Source organism: Garra rufa, chromosome 3 (assembly GCF_049309525.1).
Source record: "Garra rufa chromosome 3, GarRuf1.0, whole genome shotgun sequence".
NCBI classification, from domain to species: Eukaryota; Metazoa; Chordata; class Actinopteri; order Cypriniformes; family Cyprinidae; genus Garra; species Garra rufa.
In genome coordinates this window covers 34,740,198-34,762,630 of record NC_133363.1, presented here as the reverse complement: position 1 = coordinate 34,762,630, position 22,433 = coordinate 34,740,198, and the positions used below count along the sequence as shown (strand labels likewise).

General features: G+C 36.2%; 1 protein-coding gene across 1 annotated transcript in view; it reads right to left on the bottom strand.

Moving 5' to 3' along the window:
- ptprja (protein tyrosine phosphatase receptor type Ja) overlaps window positions 1-22,433 on the bottom strand; it is a 34,894-nt gene that overhangs the window by 5,768 nt on the left and 6,693 nt on the right. The window contains exons 2-19 of the mRNA XM_073837004.1: window positions 17,329-17,350; window positions 17,025-17,222; window positions 12,537-12,797; window positions 12,143-12,418; window positions 11,777-12,037; window positions 9,400-9,651; window positions 8,977-9,234; window positions 7,473-7,724; window positions 6,503-6,769; window positions 6,134-6,397; window positions 4,801-5,055; window positions 4,447-4,713; window positions 2,966-3,217; window positions 2,474-2,734; window positions 2,246-2,389; window positions 1,938-2,148; window positions 1,606-1,724; window positions 1,139-1,220 (exon numbers count right to left, since the gene is read on the bottom strand). Of these exons, the coding sequence (XP_073693105.1) occupies window positions 1,139-1,220; window positions 1,606-1,724; window positions 1,938-2,148; window positions 2,246-2,389; window positions 2,474-2,734; window positions 2,966-3,217; window positions 4,447-4,713; window positions 4,801-5,055; window positions 6,134-6,397; window positions 6,503-6,769; window positions 7,473-7,724; window positions 8,977-9,234; window positions 9,400-9,651; window positions 11,777-12,037; window positions 12,143-12,418; window positions 12,537-12,797; window positions 17,025-17,222; window positions 17,329-17,350 (3,902 nt within the window). The remainder of the gene's footprint in view (window positions 1-1,138; window positions 1,221-1,605; window positions 1,725-1,937; window positions 2,149-2,245; window positions 2,390-2,473; window positions 2,735-2,965; window positions 3,218-4,446; window positions 4,714-4,800; window positions 5,056-6,133; window positions 6,398-6,502; window positions 6,770-7,472; window positions 7,725-8,976; window positions 9,235-9,399; window positions 9,652-11,776; window positions 12,038-12,142; window positions 12,419-12,536; window positions 12,798-17,024; window positions 17,223-17,328; window positions 17,351-22,433) is intronic.

Sequence of the window (22,433 nt, the reverse complement as noted above, 5' to 3'; positions counted from 1 at the left end):
TCACCAGCTAAAAAAGTCAGTTATTTCTATCTTTTGCTGTATTGTGTCAGTAGAAAATATCCGTTTACAATTCCAAAGTTCATTTTGCCATTAATTGTAATAATCCACTGAGATTTTTGTTTGCACAAGGAGTCTGTGCTCCACACACAGATCTAATCTCATCATCATCAAGTCTGTCTGGAATGACATGACGAAACAGAACAAACTGAAACAGACTAAATCCAGAAGAACTGTGGCAACATTTTTAAGATGCTTCAATAAACCTACCTGCAAAGCTAAAGCTTATCAATTAAAGGTTGTATCAGCGATTTCAAGCCTGAAACATAGTGTCAAATTCAGCTGACCTTTCTTCACGATCCGCTCGCTGCCTGCCCCATAAATCGACTGTAAAAAAAAAAACCCGCGTCTCTCTGGTCAGCCTAGGGTCCGAGATATGCCAAAAAAACAATCGGTGCTATCAACTATTCCACAGAAAAACAAATAGTGTTCCAACCAATCACCGTCAGGGGTTTGGTGTTGTGGACTTTCGCTCCGCCTCCCTCACATCCCTGCACCGGTAGGAAAGTCCACAACACCAAACCCCTGACGCTGATTGGTTGGAACACTGTTTGTTTTTCTGTGGAAAGGTTGGTAGTGCCGATTGTTTTTTTGGCATATCTCGGACCCTAGGCTGACCAGAGAGACGCGTTTTTTTTTACAGTCGATTTATGGGGCAGGCAGCGAGCAGATCGTGAAGAAAGGTCAGCTGAATTTGACACTTTATGTTTCAGGCTTGAAATCGCTGATACAACCTTTAACTTCTATTATCTAAATTAAATCATTCACATTTGCATTTAAAGCAGCTTTTGCCCTAGGTGCCCTTGTGCATAGTTTTATAGATAGCTTTGCAAGTAGGTCTCTTGAAGCATCTTGGAGACGTTGCCACAGTTCTTCTGGATTTAGTCCAAATACTAGCGTTCTAATAATTTTGGCCACCATTGTATCTTTACACAACAATATTTATCCAGATTAGTAAATCTGGGGGGAAATACATGGAATGGTAATCTTAAATCTTACAACTCTATCACTACCTCTAAATCAAACAATTAAAACACTCCAAACATCAAGAATCATGTATGAAATGTATAAAATGTCTCACCGTCTACAAACCACAACTCCGATGAGGATTACAACAAGAAGAAAAGCAAAACCAGCTCCTGCAGCTGCTCCTACAATTACCACTGAGAGATGGAGACAAAATAAAGTTAACTCAGAATGTATTTATATAATTTATGTATACACTGGAAAGATCTGTATGGCTAATCAAAAATATCACTTTATGCTCTAAAACTGCTGGTGCTTAGTCAGGTCCACTCATTAGAAGTGAGTCTAGGGTAAGTAAGGGTATCCAAATGATTTGAATTGTTGTTACAAAAGTCAATAAAAACTTGAATTTAATAACAGATTTTTTTAAAAGCTAAAAATAGGCAGAAGACCAAAAAAAGCTAGCTTTACATTTGATGTAAAGTTTTATGGATGTGAATAAATTTCGTGTGACATGTTACTTTGAGAATGCTGGTGCAATTAAGTGCTTTAAATATTAAGAGAAAGTGTCCCAGTCTTTACCTGGGTTCTCTGGCAGTGTGATTTGACTTTGGTAAAACTCAGATACGGAGTAGTATGAATGAGAAACGTCCACTAAATCATCCTTTATCTCCAGACGAGTGAAAGCAATGACAGCAAAACTGCAAGAAAGCCAAAACACATAACAGCATAATGCAGAAGACAACAACCAACACAGTAGTGCGGACGATGGAGCTGTGCAAGGCAGCATTAGGAACAAATAGCAGTAGATCAGTTTAGTTTAGTGATGGAAATAACTATTACATTGTTATAATGGGCTTTAATGTATGCAGCGCTGAAGCTCAGTTTAAAACATGGGAAGTATATTGACTTACTAATAAATGCCTTTGGCATTTAGTTCTCCATTTTTGTAACCCTTCCATACAGTTTCATCTCCAATGATGATTGTTTGTGTCTGGACACTTCTAGACTCTGTTTGATCCTGTTTCTTGACAACAGCCAGGAATGTACTGCACTTCTTTGCTTTCCAGTCTTCGTAGGTGTTTAACAGGCATTTATCAAACTTTTGACTCTCGTCAAAGCAATCTGCAGGAGGCAAAACCAAAATTGTTACAATCCATTGCATAAGTAAATAAATATATAGACAAGCAAAAAGCAACAAGGAAAAAAATATTTGACATACCAATCGTGTCGGAGTAGACAAGCACACCATAATAGAGCACAGGACCGTTTGAGTCATTAAACATGTCCGACTGAATAAGCAAAGTAAACTTGTTGTATTGTAGCTCAGATACACTCACTGCTTCTATTTTAGGTACAACAGGAGCTACAAACACACACAAAATCAAGAAATATGTGATTTGCTCCCACATATAAACACAAAATACAAAACAGAACTAACTCTCCTTACTTGTGATTCCAGTCATACAGGTGATCGATTTCTCAGTGCTATTCTTCCCACAACCAATCGTCCAGAGCGTGACTTTGTACAGAGTGCTGTATTTGAGTTCAGTGAAGTTGTGGGTTAGAATGAGGGTCTCTTCTGAGTTGGAGGAGTTCAGCTTAACTTTAAAGCCCTGGGTGTTACCAGGGGGAGGGCTCCATGAGAGGGTAAGCATTGGAAAGGTTAAATCAGGACCTGTACAAGAAACATTCTCCACTGGAGCTGCATCTGCACATAGTAAAAACAATATTAATCAATCTTTTTTTTTTTGACATTTAAAACAATGTCTAATGAAGTTCACCAGACTAAAGAGTTTCTTGATTATTGTATCAGCATTTGTAAAGTGGACAAGACTGCACAAGCTGGAAAACTATACATATAGCACAAGAAATAACAACTGAGCACTAAATGCTGAACATTGCTTTTTTCCTACAGCTCTGTTTTAGTGTTTGTACTAACCTGTGCATGCTTGCAGCCACACAGGTTCTCCTTCTGTATTGTCAGAAGTGCTGCTTTGCACACTGATTTTATAGGACGTTGAAGGGATCAGTTTGTCTACAAACATGCTGTCATTGCTGGTTGTTTTCTCCTCTACACTCTCACTGTACACTCTTACTACATATTTTGGAACCCCTTCCACTTCTGTCCAATGTACAGAGATGCTATTTGTTGCTGTAAATGCAAGTTGTAGGTTTTGGACAGGATCAGGCTCTGAAAACAGATTTGGGGAGAGAAGGATGAGAACTTTAAAGGAGAGGGAAAAAACAGCAAAACAGCACAAAAAAAAGAAAAAGAAAAAAAAACATCCTAAATGTGATAATGGAACAAATGGAATTTGAAGTCATCATTCTGTCATGACTCTGGACTGTGTTCCCTCAGCCACCTGAGGTCGCTGTTCCCTTTGCACTGCACTCCCCTGATCGTTCACATCTGTCTTGTCATTAGCACTGATTACACTCACATCTGTTCACAATCATCTGGACTATAAGAACTTTCACTTTTCACTCCTGTTTCATGGCTGCATTGTCTTTTGTTCTGTATGTATGATTTGTGTTCCTGATTCCTGGCCTTAGACCGTGTTCCCTGTTTTGTTCAGTTTGTGTTTCAGTTTATGTTTAGTGTTGCCGTGTTGGCCTTTTTGTTTGTTTATTTTGTTATTATTTTCATTAAACTCTTACCTGCATTTGGACCCAGACCTCCTCCCTCGTTCAACGTGACACATTCACTGACATGCAAGTGATATGGATGAACTACTTTTTGAACATGTTTTGGAGCGACAGTTCTAGTCCTCATTCACTCATTGATTTATACAGAAGAAAAGATTACCATTTTTTAATTCATTTTTGTGTTCCACTGAAGAAATGAAACTGTGTGATAAATTAAATTATAACTTTTAGTTTTGAATCTGTGAATGAACTATTCTATTTTATTTGCCCTTTGAGGATCAGTGTACTTGAAAAATGCATTCAAAGCCAATTCAGTATGTAAATTAAATATTACATACACCACTGTAGAGAAGTTTGGGGTTGGTTAGATTTACTGTTTTTGAAAAATCTCTTATGATCAGCAAAACTGCATTTATTTGATCAAAAATACAGTAAAAACAGAAAAAAAAACAGTTTATTCCTTTGATGGCAAATTTCAGCAGCCCTTACTCATCTTCAGTGTCACATTATCCATGAGAAATCATTCTGTTGAAAACAGTTGCTGTGCTGCTTAATATTTTTGTGGAAACTGTGACATTTCTTTACATCAAAGAATTTTGAAAAATAAATGTCTTTAATCTCACTTTCGATCATTTTAATGTGTCCTTGCTTAATATTGTTGAATTCATTTGTATAAAAAGAAAATCTTATTAACTCTAATTATAATCTTGGAATATTATTTCAATGTAACTGATTAGTTTTATAATTTTCCATAACACAAAGTGCTGAACTTACTGGTGGTTACATGAACTCCAACAGATTCACTCTGGAAACCCATCGGGCCTACAGTAGCCACAGAAACATTATAGGACGTTCCAGATCGCAAGCCGTCCAAAAGGTAAGTGTTATTAAGAGTGAGATTTAGACCGGTGTTATAGCTGGGCCAGTAGGTCAGGTTATAGTTGAAGCTGCCAGCTTTCATGCCCTCAGCTTCATCCCACTGAAGCCACACTGATTGAGTGCTCTTTGACAGAATCTTAATCTCTCCCGGTCTGTTTGGATCTGCAACACAATTCGAATCTATAAGCACTATGGTCCACTAAATCTGTCGCATGATTGTCTAACTATGGTTTGGAGTTGAATACTCACAAGTTGCCATTTTTACTGGATCAGATGTTTCCCGGAAGGCTGCTTTGACAGTTGTGAGTGTGACTATATAGACAGTTGCTGCTTTTAGTTGACTGAAGGTGTGATTATGTTTAGAGCTGTTGAGAACTTCAGGGCTTCCTTCACTGCTGATGTTCAGAATGTACATGTCCAGCCCACCAACAGGATGTTCCCATGTCACCAAGAGTGAGTCATTAGAGCCTTGATTATCTAGTCTGGGAATCACCGTAGAGGGCTCTTTTGAGAAAAAAAAATGAGAGAGAGAAAGAAAGAAAGAAAGTAAGTAAAATAGCCTTTCAAGAGCAGTAATTAGAGGATTCGTGTTTGCGTTTCCTTGCTGAAGTATGTTTAATTTCAAGTTCCCTTTTATTGTCATTCAGCCCTGACATGTGAGAATGACATTATGTTTCTCTCAAAAGTCCTGGCACAAAATTTATATAAAGGACAACAACAGGACAAACAATATATAAACAAGTCAATGATGAGTATGTGAGTCAGGGTCAGAAATAAACTTTTCCATTAAAGGGGCATTATTTGCCCATTGGAATTGTTTCCAGGGGGATTTTTCACATTTGTGAAGGCAATTTTTATAATCATCTTATTATTATAAAAAACATATGCTGTCTTTAATGCCAAATACTTAAATTTTCTCTTATATTTGAACTGTTGTCAATAACAATAGATTGTTTAAAATTGTATTTAAATTATACATGAAAAGCGCTCATAGGGCTGCAATATTTTGACATTATTGTAGATTATTCCTCTATAAATTGTAATGATGATTATTAACATCGATATAGAAAACAATATATAAACGTTTTTGTTTAGTTTTGGGCACGTCACAATCTAGCTTCATAGACAAACATGTCGGTCCATGACGTTAGTTTAGTCTAGCACAAGTTATGAAAAAACTCCCATTCTAATGACTAATGCTAAGAAATTAATCTTTTAATCAACAACAGCTCCGGTGTTTTCAGCACTGACTAATCTAAGTGCCTCTGATTGGCCAATGCATTCCTAAGTTCAACAAAAATGCATTTGATTGGTTATAAGGCTTGAGGCTGCACAAAACACAGTATGCAAAAGCAAACTGATGCAGTGTTAGTGAATCTAAATGTAATTCCATGAATTGACACTTCTATTTATGTTCACATTTCATTTTAGTTGCAACAGCCGTAATACATTAATTGTGCAGGTGCATTTTTTTGCCTGTTTGTCTTAAATTTATGGACAATTTTGTTCATTTTGGTGGCATTTTTGCCACAAGCCCTTGTTCCTTTCTGACCCTGATGTAAGTATGTGTGGAAGTACTTACTTGTGAAGACAGAGATGTTCACTGGTTCTCCCAGAATGCTGCAGGCCAAACTATATACACTGAACTGACACAGGGTGCCAGGCTCCAAGCTTGGCACTGTGATGTTTTCAGAAGAAGTCGTCAAGTTCGTACTGTTTATTGTGCAGTTGGACACTAATACTTGGTAGGAAAAGCCACTGTGGTACTCCTGAGGACGGGACCAGTTCAGCTTTACAGCAGAAACATTCAGAACCTCATATTTTACAAAGGAAACCGGAAACGGCTCTGGAACACAAACATACAAGTGACCGTAGAGCAGATGTGATAGCACAATATATGTAGCAAATATGTATTAGGTACTGTGTTGTCATATGCAGTGTGGTTACTTACTACTGCAGGCGGTTATAAACTGGCGATCAGACTGGGTGCCGCCAGCTGTCTGTGTGATAATGCTGACATTGTATTGAGTGGCCGACCGCAGTGACAGTAGCTGTGCTCTGGTATTACTCACAGTCTTCTGGTCAGCTGTGCCATTAGGGTGTATGAAGGTGAGTAGATAAGAGTAACCTAATTGCTGAACATCATTCTGCTGCCAGCTCAGAGTTATACTGGTCTCGTTGTATTCATCAACTCTCACATTAGTTACGGCAGTAGGATCTGAAAATCATTTACAAAATAACACATACACATCAGCAATGTTCTGTTCAAAAATGGGACATACAGCACCATACATACAAGTTTCTTAAAGGGATAGTTCACCCAAAAATCTAACTTCTGTCATCATTTATTCACCCTCAAGTTGTTCTAAACCCGTAAGACTTTTATTCTTCTTTGGAACTCAAATGAAGATATTCTCATAAACTGTATTTTTTATCCATCCATTGCATTCAAAATTTTCACGCTAAGAAAAGATCATAAAAGCATCACAAAAGTAATGCATGTGAATCGAGCAGTTTAATCCAAGCCTTCTGAAAAGACATCAGCACTTTAACAGATTCCATTTAGGCTTTTATTCGCATATAAACATTGATCAACACACATATACAGAGTGCATCAAATTTGGTAAATAAAATCTCACTGGTTTTTTAATGCGTAAGGCAAGCATAACACAAAGTTAAAACAAAGTAATGAGAGAATATTAAATATAACTTTATTTGAGTTCTGAAAATGAACAAAGATCTTATGGATTTTGAACGACAGGCGAGTTAACAAAAATGTCAACATTTTTGAGTAAACTAGCATTTTCTTTCAAATAACCATTGATTTAAAATTCAGTAACAAAAAACAATATATGTCAATCAAATGACCTGTCTATAGCAAGCCATGTGGAAAAAAAAAATTACAAATGTGCATTGCTTACTTGTATATGCAGTGAGATACTGAGGAGAGCTGAAATATCCCATTGCACCTACAGTCCTCACAGTGATGTTGTACTGGACACCTGCACTGAGTCCCATCAGAGAGCTTTGGTTTTGGCTGCAGTTCAGTGAGCTTTTGCTGTACGACAACTGGAAGTAGTGTGATACTGAGCTCATGTTGAGTGGTCGACCCCAGCTGATGTTCAGTGAGCTTGTGCTTCGCACTGTCACAAACTCGCCAGGAGGAGTAGGAACTGGAATGATAAAAACATAAATCCCAGCTGTGATACACACACACAGGCATAGAGCACCACCTACAGGCCATCATGTGACATTCTCACATACAGTTGAAGTCAAAAGTTTACGTACACCTTGCATAATCTGCAAAATGTTCATTGTTTTACCAAAATAAGAGGGATCATACAAAATGCATGTTATGTTTTATTTTGTACTGACCTGAATAAGACATTTCACATAAAAACTTAGTTACATATACTTGATTCTTAATACTGTGTTGTTACCTGAATGATTCACAGCTGTTTTTTTGTTTAGTGATAGTTGTTCATGAGTCTCTTGTTTGTCTTGAACAGTTAAACTGCCCACTGTTCTTAAGAAAAATCCTTAAAGTCCCACAAATTCAAATTTTTCTGCAGTTTTGAGTATTTGAACCCTTTCCAACAATGAATGTATTATTTTGAGATCCATCTTTTTTCACACTAAGGGACTCATACGCAACTATTACAAAAGGTTCAAATGCTCACTGATGCTCCAGAAGGAAAAACAATGCATAAGGGGTGTAAACTTTGGAACGGAACATTTTTCTTATTTCGCCTTATTATCAATATTTATATTTTTTCCATTTAGTACTATCCTTCAGAAGCTACCCAGAAGTTTCCCAGAAAACAAAAAGAAAAATTTACACTTATCTTCAAATTCAAAAAGTTTTAATGCATTGTGTTTCCTTCTGTAATAGCTGCATAATGAGTCCCTCCTGAGTGTGAAAAAATGGGTCTCAAAATCATACAGTCATTGTTGAAAAGGGTTCAAATACTGAAAAACCAAAGAATTTGTGGGACCTGAAGGATTTTTCTGAAGAACAGCAGGCTATTTAACTGTTCAGGACAAACAAGGGACTCATTAACAACTATCACTAAACAAAAAAACACAGCTGTGGATCATTCAGGTAACAACCATTAATAACACATATTGCGCAAACGCATTAGGAAACTTATGCAACTTATAAAAACTGCACAGTGGAGTGAACTGAGTTTCTTGAAAAAGACACACTTAAGTGCTACTTTCAGTGCAACATGCCTGGTTAGAACAGATTAGTCAGCCCTTTGTTTCTGAAGGCAAATGTCTTACTTCCTTTTCCCACACTCAAAGTGCATGCAAATCAGTATATGGTGACACAACATTGCGTAATGTGTTTTGTTTGTGTGTAATACTTGTACATAAATAATTCCAAGTGTGTATGTTTGAATTGGGGTGTGTGAGGGGTCTTACAAGTGGCATTGGATACACTATCGCTTTCCTGATTCACAGGTCCACTGACACTTGTTACAGTGACATTGTATTGAGTTCCAGGTAGCAGGTCTGAGAACACCACGGTTGTCGCATTCGTTCGGTTTTCCATCTTCAAAACAGTTCCGTTAAACAGGATTTTGACGTTGTAGAGAGTCACAATGCCACCTGGTGGTCTCCACTCCACTGTCATACTCTGAGTAGTGCCAACCGCAGAAATAATGGATGCCTTACCAAGCCCTGATAACATCAAATTATAGAGGAGGAAAAAGAGGATTACTATTTAACATCACAGACCAACAAACAAAACTTTAAGCAAAACAGACAAAAAGTTCTGATACAAAGCCATTAAATGGATGCAGCATAAAAGGAACAAGTATCTGAGTAATGTGGGATTTGTGATACCTGTAAATGCAGACGTGGCTACAGATTCAGAGCTCAAGCCATTTGCTACAGTTTGCACAGTGAAGGTGTAATTGTTCCCGGAGATCAGGTCAGTGACATTTGCAGCCTCACTATGACTTTGTATCCATTTTTCCCCATTTACACTCACATTATACAGATATGAAGATTTGTAGTCACTCTGACGAGACCATGAAAGGCGCATTTCAGTGGTGCCAACAGCAGATGCCGTGAAATTACTCACTGGCAGTGGCTCTGAAAGAGAATGCACACAATTATATTCTGCACTCACATAAGTATTAATGTGTGTGAATTACAATAAGCAAAGACTAAAAACCTAAAAAAAAATAGAAGGCATAATGAATTTAAAGTGAATGAAAACAAGCCTTTGACGGATAGTCTTACTGCCTTTACAATGGTGCAGACTGTATAAAGTTTCTAGATCACATGTAAGTTCCACAACTCACAACCTTCAAAACTGTTTTAGGAAGTTTTTGTCTACTAAAGATGTTTTGTCAACTGGCATGATAAACAAGGGTATAATCGATTGCACACATATCCTTGTTTTAATTTTTTTTTAAATGAAATATGCTGCTTGACAAAGGTCTATTAGGTAAAGATTATATTAATATTAACATTGTGGATGATATGGATAAGCCAGTAATTATTGTGATGTTCTGGGCTAAAAGACGATACATGGCAGATAAAATTGTATACTATTTTGTCTAAAACTGCTAAATGCAATACAAAACAACAAAATCTAAAATCAAGTGAATTGTGCATCTCAACATTATATGTGGTATAAAATAATGGATATTCCTTCTGAGATATGTTATAGACTAGATTTCACTGTATATACATTTTTTGTGTTTTTAATGATTAACTGAAAGTTAGCTTTAGATGGTTGAGATAAATATTCAAAATAAGATAAGCATGCACAAAAAATATTCCAACATCACCTAGTAAATGTAGATTAAAAAAAACTGTAATACTGTAATACCACCAGTCAAAAGTTTTTGAACAGTAAAATTTTAAATGTTTTTTTTTTAAGTCTCTTTTGCTCACCAAGCCTGCATTTATTTGATCCAAAGTACAGAAAAAAACAGTGAAATTTTGAAATATTTTTACTATTTAAAAGAAATGTTTTCTATTTGAATATATATTAAAATGTAATTTATTTCTATGATTTCAAAGCTGAATTTTTCATTCTAATATTCTAATTTGCTGCTCAAAAAACATTTATTATTATTTTGTTGAAAACAGCCCAGTAGAATTTTTTTCAGGTTTCTTTGGTGAATAGAAAGTTCAGAAGAACAGCATTTATCTGAAATAGAATTTTGTAACATTATAAATTTCTTTATCATCATTTTTGGTCAATTTTAAGCAACCTTGTTAAATAAATAAAAGTATTGATTTCTATAATTAAAAAAATTAAAAAAAATTAAAAAAAATATATAAATAATAATTATTTTATTAATAAATAAAATAATAAAAATAATAATATGTATTTTATATTTATATAAAATATATAATATTGATAATAAATGTTTCTTGAACAGCAAATCAACATATTAGAATGCTAAAACGAATGAGAATATTAAAATGATTTCTAAAGGATCATATGACACTGAAGACTGGAGTATTGATGCTGACAATTTAGCTTTGATCACCGGAATAAATTACATTTAAAACTATATTTAAATAGAAAGCAGTTATTTAAAATAGTAAAAAAAAATGTTCACAATATTACTGTTTTCCTGTATTTTGGATCAAATAAATGCATGCTTGGTGAGCTGAAGAGACTTCTTTAAACAAACATTAAAAATCTAAAAATCCAAAACTTTTGACTGGTAGTGCACACACACACACACACACACACACACACACACACACACACACACACACACACGTTGGGTTTACATGTTTTATGGGGACATTCCATAGGCGTAATGGTTTTCATACTGTACAAACCGTACTTTCTATCGCCCTACACCTACCCTACACCTAAACCTAGCCCTCACAGGAGATTGTGCACACTTTTACTTCCTCAAAAAAACTCATTGTGCATGATTTATAAGCCTGTTTCCTCATGGGGACCTGAGAAATGTCCCCACAAGGTCAAAATCTACTGGTATTCCTATCCTTGTGGGGACATTTGGTCCCCACAACGTGATGAATACCAGGTACACACACACACACACACACACACACACACACACACACACACACAACACTTGAATGCATACCAAGGAAAAGCAGCATTGCAACATTAAAACAATGCAAAATTATCAAATCACATTACATGCCTTAAAACCTGATTTCCTGAGTACCTGAGTACAATTAAAGTTTGGAAAGAGATGTGTAGTGCATTTACACTCACTTGTATTACACTGTATGATTTGTGCGGGTCCAAATATGTTGGCAGCTATTATGAGTGCTCTGACGCTGCAAATATACTGAGTCCCAGGCTGCAACTGAGTAATCTGATAATTGCTGGACGTGGTATTGAGAGTCTGATCAGGTGAAGTGATGTTGATACTGTAGGAGAATAGGCTTAAGATCCCATTAGGGGGCAGCCAGGTCAGATTGACTGAACTGGTGCTGACAGCAGAAACTGACAGATTTTGAACTGCATTAGGAACTGTGAAAACACAAACATGTAAAAATATACTGTAAATGACATAATTTGCAGTTACTATCAACAGGCTTAGGTTAAATGCATGCTGTGCTGTGTGCTTTACAGTACCTGTATATGCAGTGAGCTTTACATTTGAGCTCCTGAGATCTTTTACTCCTACAGTGACCACAGAGATGTCATACTGACTGCCGGGTAATAAATTTATGAGCGTCACATTTAAAGAGTTGATTTGAGTTGAATTTAGGCTGACCCCTGAATGGTTAGATCTATACAACACTTCATAGGACACGTTGACTCCATCCATTGATAAGGGCTTTGACCACGCCAGAGAAATAGATACATCTGTCTGAGCGCTCACTCGGACAGCTTCAGGCGGGTTAGGCTCTAAAGGGAAATATCACACACAAATACATGATGGTCCTGCAGATGTAATACATGGATTAAGGTTGTGGTTGATGCTATAGTGACAAGATAGAGAGAATGTGAAGCTTTTCTAACTCACTTGTGGCAACCAGCACTATGTTAGAGGTGTTCTTCAGTACTCCACTGATGGTGGTCACAGTGAGGTTGTAAACACGTCCTGCCGTGAGGTTACTGATGACTGAAGAGTTGGTGGTGCCAGTATAGGTGAGGGGTGTGTTCAGCTCGGCACCAGATACATTCACCATATATGAGTCCACATGACCAAGAGGGACTGCCCAGTCCACGGTCAAACTATTGTTACTGGAATTCAGCACAGTGATATTCTCCACTTGTGCTGGACCTATACACAGGTAATGAGGCCTTCATTAGTATACATATGCAACTGTTCAAAAGGTTTTTTTAAAGGATGCATGAATTGATCAACAGAAAAGACATTTTGTAATGATTCAAAGAAATGCAGTTCTTTCATCAGTCTTGGTAAACTAAGAAACGTCGTATTGACTCCAAACTTGTAACTGTTAATGTAAAAGTAAACACACAAAACTTCAATTAACTCCACAATACAACAGACCAATTCGGTGTTCACAGAAAGTGATAATGACAGTCTATAAAAGCAATGGAATAAAAGAATAAATTTGGAATTATTCTCACAATTCTGATAAGAAAAATCAACTTTTTCTTATGTTTTAACTTAGTTTACATCCCACACTTCTGTTTTTTTCTCAGAATTGACTAACTTGCTATTGTTGAGTTAAACTGAGTTATAAAGTCTGAATTACGAGACATAAACTTGCATTTGTGGAGAAAAAAAACGTAATTGTGAGATAAAATAGGTCAATATGAAAGATGCTATAGGTTAAAATAGTATTTCATGCTGTAACTATAATACAATATGTCCCCTATGAACTGCACATGTATATTATGTAGACAAATTGTTTAAATCAAATGTATGCTTTAAAAGTAGATAAATCATAGCAGGTTTCATCTATAATCTGTTCATTTAAAATGGTGTTTTGGACGACAGTTTTCTATAAAAATGATTTGCATTCTGATATCCAAAGACACAACAATATTTTTTTTCTCTTATTCCATGTATTTTACCCGTTTCCCTCCACTTGTTACCAGTGTTTTTCTGCCACCATAATGGTGACGTAACTGTGACGTCTACTCCAAATTGATCTATAAAGACACTTTTAAACCCCCTATTCTCTTCTGCCTACAGTACTTACTTGTGTTTTGGGATATCTCAGCAGCACGTCCCTCAGTGCGGTTATCAGAGGCCACTGAGGTGACGCTGAAGGTGTATTTGGTGCCAGGTGCAAGTTGTGAGATTTGCATGGAGGTTTGGTTAGTAGTAAGCAGGTTCACACCCCAAGCTACTCTATAATACTGGCTCATGCCATTTGGAAGTATCCAGCTCAGGTTCACTGAGCTCACAGTGATGGAGTGCACAGACAGGTTAGTAACAGGCTCAGGGCCTGTCAGTGCAAGAGAGTGGACATGTGTGAGTGTGAGAAAGTGGACATGGACACCCGGAAATGAAAATTCTGTCATTATTTACGTAAAAAAGAACCTTACAGAAGTTTTAAACGCTCACTGATGCTCCAGAAGAAAAAAACGATGCATTAAGAGCCAAAATAAGTTACATTTACCCTGATCTCCAAAAGTTTTCACCTCCCCTGGCTCTTAATGCATTGTTTTCCCTTCTTGAGCATCAGTGAACGTTTGAACCTTCTGTAATAGTTGCATATGAGTCCTTTAGTTGTCCTCAGTGTGAAAAGATGGATCTCAAAATCATACAGTCATTGTTGGAAAGGGTTCTAATACACAAAAATGCAGAAAAACCAAAGAATCTGTGGGAGCTAAATGATTTTACTAAAGAACAGCAGGCAGTTTAACTGTTCAGGACAAACAAAGGACTCATCAACAACTATCACTAAAAAAAAAAACAGCTGTGGATCATTCAGGTAACAACACAGTATTAAGAATCAAGTGTACTAAATAAAAAAAAAAATAACATGCAGTTTGTATAATCCCTCTTAATTTGGTAAAATAATTAACTTTTTGCAGATTCTGCAAGGTGTATGTAAACATTTGACCTCAACTGTACATTTTATTTTGTGTTTAAATGAACAAAGAAAGCCATATAAGTTTGAAACAATATGAAGGTAAGTAAATGACAGAATTTTCATTTATAAATGAAGGTTTTCTATAATGCAACTGCCCGTACATGCACACATTCATGTTTTTAGAAACAATATCACATCATAAATTATTCATATTTCACTCATATTAAACAAAACATCTACTCTATAAAAGGGATGGTGTTGTTTCAGCTACCGAAAACACACCATATCTTTTAACAACAAATATCTTTTCATTTTAAGTTAACACATTATAGTAAAAAAAAAAAAAGATGTATTGATTGTGGTCGGAGGACTTACGGAGAGTAAATGACTGATTGTTCAGTGATAACTGGCCTGTCCAGTTCAGATACACTGAGGTGGAGTTGAGCTGTGTGATAGTCAGATTGCTGGAAGGGTCTATTGTGCAAGTAGAGAAATATTGAGAATGTGAATGACTGAAAGAACGGCAATGGTGCATGAAAGAGTGATATGGTGAATGTGATTGAGGGTGAAAAAGGCAGAAATATTATTTTCATCCTTTTTGAGCAACAGTGGCCTTAAAGGATTGGTTCACTCTAGAATTACAATTTCCCGATAATTTACTCATCCCCATGTCACCCAAGATGTTCATGTCTGTCTTTCTAGAGTCGAAAAGAAATTCAGCTTTTTGAGGAAAACATTCTAGAATTTTTCTTCATATAGTAGACTTCAATGGTGGCCAACGGGTTGAAGGTCCAAATTGCAGTTTCAATGCAGCTTCAAAACACTGTACACGATGCCAGCTGAGGAATAAGGGTCTTATCTAGCAAAACGATCAGCCATTTTCCACAAAAAAATAATATAAACTTATATACTTTTTAACCACAAATTTTGCATTAGCTCTGCATCCACAACTTCACGCATTACGTAGTCACACTGGAAAGGTCACACGTGACAGAGGGTGGAAGTAACCAAGAGTTTACAAAGCAAACGTGCAAAGAAAGTCAAACCCTTTACAAAAAAGGTAAAATAACGATGTTGGAAGATTTTGAAGTTGGTGGAGAAAATAAAATTGAGTTTTTTTGCCCTACCCTACCTTTTTGAACTGGAGTACACAGACGAAGAACTTACCAAGTTAGTTATAAAGTCCGAACAACAAGATATAAACTTGCATTTGTGAAAAAAAAAAAAAGAGTCAGAATTGTGAAATTGTAATGAAATGTAAATGTGTAAATATGTTATACAGTATTTCATGCGGTAACTGTAATACAATATGTTCCCTATGAACAGAGTTGGGGAAAGTTACTTTTAAAAATAATGCATTACAATATTGAGTTACTCCCAAAAAAGTAACTAATTATGTCACTTAGTTACTTTTTATGAAAAGTTATGTGTTACGTTACTTTGCGTTACTTTTTAAATCTGGGCAGGGCTTGCTTGTTTGTTTTTAATGTAATAAGTTCTATTTTTGGCAAATGTAAAAGCCTTTTCACACCAAAAGCCTCAGGCTTAGAGAAAGTAAATTCACGTCTTTACAGTAGACCACAAAAAAAAAAATGTAAGCAATAAAAAAGGAAAACAAATGTTAGATTATATAGAGTAATTTTTGCTTATTAGTATGGATGAACTGCATCATCAAAGGTTGGCAGCAAAGACATTGGTTAATAAAATGGGATTAAATGCATTAAGGATATTTGTATTATTTAACATATTTAATGATAGCAGGTTTGCGTTGAATTTCACCATTTATATTAATTTTGAACAATACTGTATCTGTTTTTTTAGTGAGTGAGATGAATTAATGCATGTTCACATTTATTCTAGAACTAAAGTAACATCTTACTCACAATTTCTCTCAACATGGGGACAGGAGAGCTATTAATCAATAAATGGGGAAAAAGTAACTGGCGTTACTTATTTGAAAAAGTAACTCAGATATTTTCTTGTCAATTAAAAAGTAATACGTTACTTTACTACTTACTTGGAAAAAGTAATATTATTACGCAACTTGCATTACTTGTAATGCGTTACCCCCAACACTGTCTATGAACTGCATATGGGAATATTATGTAGACAATTATTTTGTCCTACCCTACCTTTTTGAACCATAGTAAACAGAAGAACTAACCATGCATGACATTTTTTTTTTTTTTTTGGAAAAAGACCCTTATTCCTCAACTGGGATTGTGTAGAGCCCTTTCAAGCTGCACTGAAACTGCGATTTGGACCTTTAACCCGTTTATCCCCATCCAAGTCCACTATATGGAAAACAAATCTGGAATTTTTCCCTCAAAAACCTTCATTTCTTTTCAACTGAAGAAAGAAATGAACATCTTGGATGACATGGGGGTAAATTCTAAGTAAATTTTAATTCAGGAGTTATCATTTAATGTTCAAAGGCACTCAAAGCACTTAAAACATTTAAGTCTGATCAACCATTATTAGACGAAGTAATGACTTACTGGTGGAGTAGTTGGCGCAGCACACACTTGTGCAGTTGATCTTGAGGAAATACGTGCTTCCAGGCAGCAGTCCAGTCACTGTGATGCTAGTCTGAGCACTTGTAATGTTGGCGTTCTGCACACTGCAGGCGGAGCTGTCTCCTACAAACATAGTGATTTCTGACGTTGTGGGGTTTGTCTTGTATTGGCACACTAGACCTAAATAAAGACATAAAACAGTAGGTAAAGGCTCAACATTCAAATGGTTTAAGCGATTTGAGACAGACTGTACAAATGAAGTGACTTTAGAGATGATTATACTTACAGTCAGAGTGTCCACGAGGGATCTGGGGATAAAAACAACAACAATGTAACTTTGTCAGATGTATTATTTTTTCATTTTGCTTGCTGATTAAGAAGTTAATGAATCCACAGCGGTAACAAGCATAAGCAAGTTTCAAACTACAAACAAAGCACAACTTTTTCTGAATGACGCCATTGTGCAATATTTGTTTCAGATATAGATCTATTATTTGCACCACAGTGACGTCAAATGAGCTCTATACAAAAAAAGAGGAAGTATACACAGTGTAATATAAGGTTACAAAAAAAAAAAAAGAAGTTAACTACAAAGTATATTAATGCACATCCTGAGCCAATGCTCTTTGAAATGTCAAGCAGGCCTGACAGTTCTCTTTACATGTATTGAAGAACTAAATCTAACCGCAAATCAAAACATCATTGTTCTTCTCAAGTGGATTATTCAACCATTAAAGAATTTATTTATATTCTGATATGCATGAAATTAGTCATTTGGGCCAATAAATTACTTTATAAAGCCAAAATATTGTTTTTCATAATAAGACAAATTTTATCTCTTATTTCACATTGTTGATGACTTTAGTATTATTATAAAATTGGAGAATAGTAATAACAAGGATGAGTAAGTACATGTGAGTGGCTGGCATATATATTTCTTTATTCTGCCCGTTTCCCTTTTCATAGTTCTTCTGAGCCGTATTTTCATTGGCCTATTATGAAACTGACACCCACTGCCTGGCTGTTATTGGTTGCGTATCTGGGACATATTCATTGTCAAATTTGTAAGGGAAATCTGATCTTTTTTTTTTTTGCTTCAGCCACAGCTTCCTTATTGGTAACAAAAATACTTTCATAAACACATTTTTAACTATCTGTGGTTAGTTTCTAGTCACTAAACAAAAGGGTGAAACAGTAAAAATGAATAGAAGAATACAAAAAACTATGTCATCTATATCCATCCTGCAGGTATTTTTTTTTTTAAATGACTAAATCTAAAAACCTAAGACAGCTTATTTTGTTCATCAGAACAACAGTGTGTAACTAATACAGCCTCTTTCCACAAATTAATGTATTCATTCATTTGTTGGTTGATTTTTCTTTTCCAAAACCAGCAATGGATAATGAAGAACACATGATAGTCCTCATCTGAGTTTACATATGACTTAAAACAAGTGTGGTGTGCCCATTAATGCTGAGAGATGAGATAATGAGATAAAGGCACCTCTATTGAAACATTTATTTTTATAGTCATCATGTAATATTTAAGCCATTATTACCAGTGTGAACAACCCCAAACTGCAAACTATAAAACCCCTGCTTTGTTATACAAAAAGGAACAACTATTATATTGTAGAACAAGATCAGTTGACAACAAAAATGGCGCTGGACTTTTTTTGAACACACACAATTAAAAGCCACAAGAACATAAGGTCTTTTTAAGTGTGTCAATTGGGATGGGCATATACTGTATGGAGTCTATGGTGATCTATGCTGTTTATGAAAGCTATCTTCAAGCACTGCTTTTGTCAAATGAGACTTTATTGATTCCATGCAGTATTTTTGATTTCATATCAAAGCCATCTACAAATAACAGACATGGCAGAAAGGAAATTAATTCAGTTGTTCTTTAAGGAAGTTATTGTGTAATCTTGAAAAAAAAAATTATAGGAACTAGGAACTTGTGTTGTAAATATATCTAACTAGCTGTTGAAACTAAATCATGTTTTACATGTCTAGTGATGCATGTAAAACACACTCATCACTAGCCAATGCACCCTTTTCACATTTCCGGGGTTCGTCATAGTTGGGTAAACTTCTACGAATGTCGAATTGAAACTACAACAAAAAGCATTCTTGCATTACCATTTGTTTCATTAGCAAAAGATAAAATCCATCATAACATTTCAGTAACACTTACAATGTATTAGGGTTGCACGGTATACCGGTAGCTTAAAAATACCCGCGGTGCCATTGCATTTTTGAAACGGTAGTACCTTAAGATATGTTGTATGCACGGCAGGAACACTGTTGAAAGCGTTCATTTGAACATGCACGCCAGAAGAAACATTACAACTTGATTGCCAAAATGTCTTTCTGTTGTGCTTTGTGTAGTACAGGCTGTGTAATTCAGTGTTTCCCGACGCTTCAGTTCAGTTTGAAATGAGAAGTTGCACGCGCACGTCGTTGTTCACGCTGCAGTTTGTCAGAAGCCGTCGAATGTCATTTAAAAAATAGCAGCTGAAGAATCACTTATTAAACATCAAAATGTTTTACAAGAAAGTATTTTCGTATTTTTATTTTGCCCACTTTTAGAACAAGTGTAATAATTCGTTTCTGGAAGCATCTTTGCAATCACGAATGCAATTCCATTCATTAACGTAGTGGCTTTGCACTTGGTTCTTAGCAATCATATAGACAATTTTTATATATATAAAAATTCAAGATATGCGAGCAAAAATGCTCCTGCAGTTCAGTTACATGACACGAGCAAGATGTTTTTGTTTCGCTTTTGTGTTCGAATCTGAATTGGCGTTGGTTTGGGCGAATCACTGATTCACTAAGCCGAGTCATTTGATTTGCTCCTGAATGATTCAGCTGTTTTGAAAGAATCGTTTGAACGACTCAGTGATTCGATCATGAACATTGCTGCCACCTGCTGGCTGTTTTAAGTTTCCCGTCATGTTCCATTCTTTTCCAACATTTTTCTATATTCAGAGTTTTGTATTTAAAACAATAATCTTATAACATTACTTATGCAATTATAAGTACAGTCTAAATGTATAAATACCACATCTAAATGTCACTCCATGCAGCTTCTGTGCAGTGCTCAGATGAGTTTTGTTTATCCATTTATTTCATGGATAACAATAGCCAGTCATTCATTCACATTAATGAAGTATTCAGAGAAAAATATTGTCTGTTTTCATTTACATCTTTTTATTTATGAAATTTAGATTCATTTTGTAGAATTGAATTATAAATGAACAGAATACTGCATGGTATTGTGATACTTCAGCTGGTATTAACTAACATGACCGAACAATGAACAGTATATTTATTAACATATTTATTTATCTTTGCTAATGTTGAAATTTGAAAATGCAATCGTTAATTGTTTGTTAATTAGGTCACAGTGCATTAAAGGTTGTATCAGCGATTTCTAGCCTAAAACATAAAGTGTCAATCTCAGCTGACCTTTCTTCACGATCCGCTCGCTGCCTGCCCCATAAATTGTCTGTGAAAAAACCGCGTCTCTCTGGTCAGCCTAGGGTCCGAGATATGCCAAAAAAACAATCGGCACTACCAACCTTTCCACACATAAACAAACAGTGTTCCAACCAATCAGCGTCAAGGGTTTGGTGTTGTGGACTTTCCTACTGGTGCTGGGATGTGAGGGAGGCGGAGCGAAAGTCCACAACTGTTTGTTTATGTGTGGAAAGGTTGGTAGTGCCGATTGTTTTTTTGGCATATCTCGGACCCTAGGCTGACCAGAGAGACGCGGTTTTTTCACAGACAATTTATGGGGCAGGCAGCGAGCGGATCGTGATGAAAGGTCAGCTGAATTTGACACTTTATGTTTCAGGCTAGAAATCGCTGATACAACCTTTAATGTTAACAAACACAACTTGTGATTTTAATAATACATTGTGCACCAATGCAAGTGTTACCAACATTTCTATATTTCCCAAAAGAGAAAAAAAAATTTATTACTAGTTTATGTTAGCTACTTTTCAGAAATTTAATGCCAAGGTAATATATGTTTTTATTGTTTGTTTGTTTATATATACAGTGGCTTGCAAAAGTATTCGGCCCCCTTGAACTTTTCCACATTTTGTCACATTACAGCCACAGACATGAATCAATTTTATTGGAATTCCACGTGAAAGACCAATACAAAGTGGTGTACACGTGAGAAGTGGAACGAAAATCATACATGATTCCAAACATTTTTTACAAATAAAGAACTGAAAAGTGGGGTGTGCGTAATTATTCAGCCCCATTTGGTCTGAGTGCAGTCAGTTGCCCATAGACATTGCCTGATGAGTGCTAATGACTAAATAGAGTGCACATGTGTGTAATCTAATGTCAGTACAAATACAGCTGCCCTGTGACGGCCTCAGAGGTTGTCTAAGAGAATATTGGGAGCAACAACACCATGAAGTCCAAAGAACACAACAGACAGGTCAGGGATAAAGTTATTGAGAAATTTACAGCAGGCTTAGGCTACAAAAAGATTTCCCAAGCCTTGAACATCCCACGGAGCACTGTTCAAGCGATCATTCAGAAATGGAAGGAGTATGGCACAACTGTAAACCTACCAAGTCAAGGCCGTCCACCTAAACTCACAGGACGAACAAGGAGAGCGCTGATCATAAATGCAGCCAAGAGGCCCATGGTGACTCTGGACGAGCTGCAGAGATCTACAGCTCAGGTGGGGGAATCTGTCCATAGGACAACTATTAGTCGTGCACTGCACAAAATTGGCCTTTATGGAAGAGTGGCAAGAAGAAAGCCATTGTTAAAAGAAAACCATAAGAAGTCCCGTTTGCAGTTTGCCACAAGCCATGTGGGGGACACAGCAAACATGTGGAAGAAGGTGCGCTGGTCAGATGAGACCAAAATGGAACTTTTTGGCCAAAATGCAAAACGCTATGTGTGGCGGAAAACTAACACTGCACATCACTCTGAACACACCATCCCCACTGTCAAATATGGTGGTGGCAGCATCATGCTCTGGGGGTGCTTCTCTTCAGCAGCGACAGGGAAGCTGGTCAGAGTTGATGGGAAGATGGATGGAGCCAAATACAGGGCAATCTTGGAAGAAAACCTCTTGGAGTCTGCAAAAGACTTGAGACTGGGGCAGAGGTTCACCTTCCAGCAGGACAACGACCCTAAACATAAAGCCAGGGCAACAATGGAATGGTTTAAAATAAAACATATCCATGTGTAATGTGTATATATATATATATATATATATACATATATATAAACATTTTTTTGAACAGTGAGATTTTTAATGTTTTTAAATAAGTCTCTTCTGCTCACCAAGCCTGCATTTACTTGATCCAAAGTACAGCAAAAACAGTAAATTTTTAAAATATTTTTACT